General features: G+C 47.4%; 1 protein-coding gene across 1 annotated transcript; it reads right to left on the reverse strand.

Moving 5' to 3' along the window:
- Positions 1–324: 324 nt before the first annotated feature.
- LOC122468837 (putative tripartite motif-containing protein 75) lies at positions 325–1,720 on the reverse strand. Its single transcript, XM_043555738.1, is given in 2 exon segments — positions 325–1,204; positions 1,206–1,720. Coding segments are annotated over 2 exon segments (1,395 nt in total).
- Positions 1,721–7,136: the final 5,416 nt, after the last annotated feature.

Consider the following 7,136-nt stretch of genomic DNA (forward strand, 5'->3'; position numbering starts at 1 on the left):
CTGGAAGGTGGCAGAGAACAATCATAATTGAGCCAACAAGCAAGTGGAGGCAGAGGAGAAAAGGTGGCCCCTATTTGGAGGGGAAGGAACACAAGGAGGGGCCAGCAGGTCACTAAAACCCTCTCAAGGTGCTCTTTTGGCTCAGCTCTGGGCTCCTCTTTGCTCTCCAGAATGTCCATGCGGAAAAGAAATACAAGTTGTATTAATAAAAAGAGTCAACGATCAAGAAAGAAAAAATTGGGGGGTGTTATATTCACTGATAGTTGTCCAATATTCCACCCAGTGTCCATAAATTACAGAAAGAGAATGAAGCCCACTCTCAATTCATCCTTCAAGATCCCTTACCGCACAGATGGTAAGAGGTTTAGGGTCCCGCCCCACACAGAAGTAAGGCTTTAGTACTTCAGAAAACGCATCGGTGAACGAATGGATGTGAGACCTGTCGTTCAAACTGTAAAAGGAAATCTCCCCCAACTCACAGTCCAGATAAACGCCCACCCCTCTGGGCTGTTCCTTCAACACAAGAGTGACAGGAACAGCCCCTTGTGCCACATAGGCACCATCCTGCAGCTGAACGGTCCAGCGTCTGTTCTGTCCTGACAGGGGCCGCCGTCCCTTCCAGGAGAGGGGGTCCTCACAGACCCCCACGGCCCACTCGCTCTTGTCACCCAGCTGCACCTCCCAGTAGTGTCGGCCCCCGTCGAAGCCCTCGGAACCCAGGACGACGGGATCCGTCAGAAGTCTCTTTGGATGCTGAGGGACGCTTGGCCTTTCCCTCACGAATGTCCCAGACGTCCTATCCTCAGACACAAGCAGATGAGGATGTGCTGTTTCAGGATCCAGGGTAACTTCTCGTCGGAACCTCTGTATGATCTTCTGCAGAGCCAAGTACTGCGGGGGGAGACTGCAGCCTTCTCTCCTTAACTGGAAAGAGTAGAGAGCTGGGGGCTCCTGATGCTCACACCGGCCACAGACACCCCCCAGGTCCGTCAGCAGTTTCACGTCTGACATCACACTCCTCTCGGCCACCTCCTTCAGGAGACCTCGGAGGGTGGAAACGTGGTCTGAAAACGCCGTTATGTTTGCACAGAGTTTCTGCTGAATGTCCTTCTCCTCTTCGGCCAGCCTCGACAGAACTGCCTCTTGCTGCCGGTCTACACACCGGTTCAGGTGCTCAAACTCAGAGGCTAACTTCTGTCTCTCCCAGCTCTAAGAGTCTCCTGTCTTGGGTGGCTACCAGCTGCCGCACGACTGCCAGCTGCCTCTTCAGGGGCTCCACGTAACTGCCGAGCCTTTGCCTGTGCTGGGAGGCGGCCTCCTCCGCGGGCCTCACCCGGTGGCCCCGGTGGTCAGGGGGCCGCACGCACGCGGGACACAACACCTGTAGGTCCTCCTCACAGAAGAGGGTCAGGACCCGGTTGTGCTTCTCACACAGATGCCTCTCATCCTGCCTCTCCCTCTTGCTCCTGCTGATGTGGAGGAGCTTGGCGACGTCGATCACCCTTCCCAGCTGGGCGTTGCTCCTCAAGTGCCTCTCTCGGCCTGGGTGGCGGCAGACGGGGCAAGGGAAGCTGTCGCTGAGATCAGCCCAGGATTGCCGGACGCAGCAGCGACAGAAGTTGTGCCCACATTCGGTGGTGACGGGGTCTCTCAGGTAGTCCAGACAGATGGGGCAGTTGGCTTGTGCCTGGAGTCCTGCCAGGGCTGACGACGCTGCCATTGGGCCGAGATAAACGTCTTTCTGGACCGACGTGGCTCTTCTGGAGGTGGTGCCCTGCAGGAGTCCTCCCGTGAGAGGCAGGCACACCCTCAGATTTTACTGTCCTTTCCTGTCCTGGATGTCCTTTTGTCAAAGGAGGGCAGCCTTGCTGTCCCAGGAGGCCACTGGCCTCAGGTGCAGTCGTAGATGCCCAGAGGAGCTCTGTTCACCACCTGCAGGTGATCACAGATGAGCTGGGCAGCCAGCTGTCCTCGGCAGCCCAGGGGATGTGAAGCCAAGGTCAGCAATTCTCTTGGGCAGAAGGCAGACATAATTTTTAAGTGTGTTTTCCTTCCTGGGGATGATAAAATATTCCTTTATATAAAATAGGCTACCCTTTATCTCATTGCCCTGTTCACTGCCACCTTTAAAGCAACCACTGAGTCTTTTCTCCACCCCCAGGATTCCACCTACACCCACGTCAACCAAAGAGGGACTAAATGGGACTGTGGAGAACGTGTGGACTATATCTCTTGGCCCTGGGTGAGATTTCTCTGTAGTCACCTACTATCTGGGGGACCTGGGGAATGTTATATAATATCCTCATCTCTAATATCCTCACCTCTACTCAGGTAAACAAAGTATAAATCTCCACTTCAATCATTTCAATAGTCAAAAATCTATTGAAAGAACTTGGTATTTTTTGGCTTAAACCACAGGCATTTCTGACAGCACTGAATTCATAATATATCAAAATTTTTTTTTCACTTGAGTTTCTCAACTGGAAGCTATATCCAACTCTGTACATAGTAGATGGGATTTGGACTAGATCAAATTTACTCTGAGGACCCTGCCAACTTGGAAAACTAATTTTTCACATAATGCACAGAATGAAATTGGGAATCAGGAATTCAGTGTGAGAAAAAGCTGAGAAACACACACACACAATACTCTCTGAAGTGAATGGTGAGCTACCAAGTAGTGAGTACTTGTTAGGACAGGATCCTGAGAAGAGGGCATGGAGCTTTTTCTTTGAAGCTGTTACTGATATCTCAAGGAGGCCAAAAGGCTGAGAAGTGACCTCCATGTTGGATCACCTCACTCACCACTGCCACAACACCAGAGTCTGTACCATGATTTTTCTTTCAACTCTGATGTTGCAGATTAATGTGCATTTTGGAGATCTACATTCCCCACAGATCTATAATCTCCACGTTATCCCCATGATGACTGTATCTGCAAGTATCTCCTAAGTCCTAGGCTAGAGCTGTTGAATGACTAAGCTTGGCCAAGTTTCTGGGCCTCCCTTAAGAACTTAGTGACTTTGGCCAAACCTGCTTATACTCTCTGCGCATCTGTAAGCAGACGGTGAGATTAAGGAAGATCAAGTTTATACAGGACCTGAGTACTAGGGATCCTGGCCCCATAGCTCTCATCCCTCCACTCCCCACCTATTCACAAACCACCCCTCACTAAGATCCTGGAAAGGATTCCACACTGGGTTTCAGATCAGCACCTCTGGAGGCTTTGTCACACAGATATTGGGAACCTCTAGGACTGGCTGGGATCATGGTGTCTGTATTTTTAGCAGTATTTATATGACCTAGGACAAGGGTCATTGAATAAAATAAACCATAATACAAGAATGGTTCTTAACCTGAATCCTGGGGCACCTGGGTGGCTCAGTCAGTTAAGCATTGAGTCTTGGTTTTGGCTCAGGTCATTATCTCCCAGTTCATGAGTTCAAGCCTGGCCTCAGGCTCTGCACTGTCTGTTCAGAGCCTGCTTAGGATTTTCTGTCTCGCCCTCTCTCTGTCTCTGCCTCTCCCCCACCCCCCACTTGTCTCTCTCTCAAAATAAATAATAAACTTTAAAAAAGAATAACCTGAATCCAAGTTTGCTTTGCCTTAAGGTTTGATCTTAGGCACTATACAGAAGAGGCATCAGGACGCCACCAGTCTTACCATGCTCCAGCCTCCTGTACCTACGTTATACCATCTCTGGGCTTACCTGGAGCAGGTGACTATGGGAGGTCTGTGAGGCCGGTCTCTAAAAGAGTTCTCAGAAGACAGTTTTGCAGGAGATTGCTGGGTCAGTGATGTGACCATTGCATATATGTAAATATCCTACTAGCAAGGTGGAGTCATGGAGACCCCACCCACCAAAGAGTGGTGGGTCCTCCCTCCAAGAGGGAGGGCAAGGTCTGGCCCAGGTGCCACCCTGGATAGAGTTGGGAAGTTTATTACCTGTGATTAAATCAAGCCAGCAGGGACAATGTTAATTACATAGTCTAATTTGAATGTTTATTTATTTTTGAGAGAGACAGAGACAGAGTGTCAGCGGGGAGGGGCAGAGAGAGAGGGAGACACAGGATCCGAAGCAGGCTCCAGGCTCTGAGCTGTCAGCACAGAGCCTGACATAGGGTTTGAACTCACAAACCATGAGATCATGACCTAAGCTGAAGTTGGCCCTCAACCAACTAAGCCAGCCAGGTGTCCCTAATTCTTCAACAAGTAACATTAAGAAATATTAAGAAAGAGGTGCGCCTGGGTGGCGCAGTCGGTTAAGCGTCCGACTTCAGCCAGGTCACGATCTCGCGGTCCGTGAGTTCGAGCCCCGCATCAGGCTCTGGGCTGATGGCTCAGAGCCTGGAGCCTGTTTCCGATTCTGTGTCTCCCTCTCTCTCTGCCCCTCCCCCGTTCATGCTCTGTCTCTCTCTGTCCCAAAAATAAATAAACGTTGAAAAAAAAAAAAAAAAGAAAGAACCTGCTATGCTCCAGGAAGAGCATGTAGGCCAATGTAGATAGAGAGGAGAGATTGTTGAACAGGAAAGTCTGGTAAAGTTACTCTCTCCCACCACCAAAGCCTCTAAGGACTCCCATTTATTTCACAGACTAAAACACCTCAAATGGCCTATGTGACCCTACCAAGGCTGGTTTTTCTCCCTTTTCCCCACAACTCACCTCTCTGACCTCACTTAGACTCTCCTTGCACTCATTCTACTCCACTAACAGGCTCCAGTGTTGGCCCAGGTCCCTTCTGCCAATCCCTTCTCCGTAACATTTGCTCCAGCCGGTCTCTCTGCAATGCTCCACCACTGCTCTTCCCTCATCCAGAGTTCTGCTCTGATTCCATGTTCTCTAAAATGCCTACACAGGGGTGCATGGGTGGCTCAGTCTGTTAGGCGACCAACTTCAGCTCAGGTCATGATCTTGTGGTTTGTGAGTTTGAGTGCAGCATCAGGCCGTGCTGACAGCTCATAGCCTGAGGGCTGTTTCGGATTCTGTGTCTCCCTCTCTCTCCTCCCCTGCTCCTGCTCTCTTTCCTTCAAAAATAAACATTAAAGAAAAAATGTTAAATACCTACGCCGACCACCCAACTTCAGGTAGCTCACCCTCCCCCACCCACAGTACTCCCATGCTCTGTACCTACCCATCGAGCTTTATTAGCTTCTACCTTGCTTTATCAATTCTTTATATTTATTATTTGATTATCTGTTTCTTCTACTCTAGGAAGTACACTGCTCAAGGATAGGAATCTTAGTTTTTCTCACCTCGTACAATTTCAAATTGAAGATATCCATGATGGTTAATTTTATGTGTTACTTTGCTGGGCCTCAGTGCCAAATATGTGGTCAAACATTATTCTGGATGTTTCTCTGAGGGTGTTTTTGGATGAGATTGACATTTAAATTGGTGGACTTTTTAATGTGAGAGAGTCTCATTCAGTCTATTGAAGGGTGAATAGAGCAAAAGTCTGACCTACCGTGAGTCAAGAAAGATTTCTATTATGGGATGACCTTTGTACTTGAACTGCAGCATAGAATCTTCCCTGATCTCCAGGTTGCTGGTTTTAAAATCTGCCATGCCGGTGGTCATAGATTTGCCAGTCTCCATAATCATTTAAGCCAAGTCCTTAAGATAAATCTTTAATCTAAAAATACACATCTGTTTGGTTATTTCCCTGGAGAATCCTGACCAAGTATCTCACCACTCAGCAAAATAAATGGACTAAGCTCAAAACACTAAGAATAGGGGTGCCCAGGTGGCTCAGTCAGTCGAGTATCCAACTCTTGATTTTGGCTCAGGTCATGATCTCACGGTTCGTTGAGTTTGAGTCCCACATCGGGCACTGAGCTGGAGGTGCGGAGCCTGCCTGAGATCCTCTCTCTCCTTTGCTCTATGCCCCCCTTAAAATAAATAAATGAACTTAAAAAAAAAAAAAACCAACTAGGAATAAAAAAGGTCTTTAAAAATCATAAAACAATGGTAGCCAAAGTATCAAGAATCAGATGGTATGAGACTTCTCAAAAACAATAGTATGTTTTGAAAATTAGGTTGTATGACTTCAAATGTTAACTGTCACCTCAACATACGTAGAATAAAATTGTTTTGAAATGTGCCAAATCACCCAAATTTTAAAACATAAAGATGACACCCCAAATTTAAAGATAAAACAAGCAGGGAGACATGGGATTAAACCAAGGAATTCTAGAACAGAGGGCAATTCCCAGGATAGTGGGGAAAGAGACAGCTATACACATAGGATACTTTGTTCAGATTGCAACATGAGATGCAGAATCATGTTCACTGGGACATAGATTATCTATAATCTATATAAATGAGTGTAGGGAAAGGGCTTTTAAAGAGCAAAATCTCAGTATCTATAGATACAGTCATTTGTGTCAACTGGTAACAAACACAGTAAAGACGAGAAGGGAGCCTGGGTGTCCTAGTCAATTAGGCATCTGACTTTTGATATTGGCTCAGGTCATCATATCATGGTCTTGGGATTAGGGCTTCTCGCTCTCCCTCTCTCTCTCTACCCCTCCGCTGGCACTTACTCTTACACAAAAATAAATAAGTAAATTTAAAAGAAGAAAGAAAGAAAGAAAGAAAGAAAGAAAGAGAGGAGAATATGATTATTAAGAATTATGGAAGTAGGGACGCTTGGGTGGCTCAGTTGGTTAAGCATCCAACTTAGGCTCAGGTCATGATCTCAGTTTGTGAGCTCAAGCCCTACCTGGGGCTCTGTGCTGACAGCTCAGAGCCTGGAGCCTGCTCCGGATTCCGTGTCTCCTTCTCTCTGCCCTCCCCCCACTTGTGCTCTGTCTCTATCAAAAATAATAAATGTAAAAAAAAAAAAAGAAAAAAAAAAGAAAGTAACTTATTTAACTGTAAAGGAATGACTAGAATTAAAAGACATGTTGGGGCACCTGAGTGGCTCCGTCTGTTAGGCATCTGACTTCTGCTCAGGTCATGATCTCATAGTTTGTGGGTTCAAGCCCCACATCAGGCTCTGTGCTGACAGCTCGGAGCCTGGAGCCTGCTTCAGATTCTGTGTCTCCCTCTCTCTCTGCCCCTCCCCTGCTCGCACTCTGTCTCTCTCTCTCTCAAAAATAAACAAACATTAAAAAGTAAAAAATAAAGACATCTTA

Source organism: Prionailurus bengalensis, chromosome B1 (assembly GCF_016509475.1).
Source record: "Prionailurus bengalensis isolate Pbe53 chromosome B1, Fcat_Pben_1.1_paternal_pri, whole genome shotgun sequence".
Classification (NCBI taxonomy): Eukaryota; Metazoa; Chordata; class Mammalia; order Carnivora; family Felidae; genus Prionailurus; species Prionailurus bengalensis.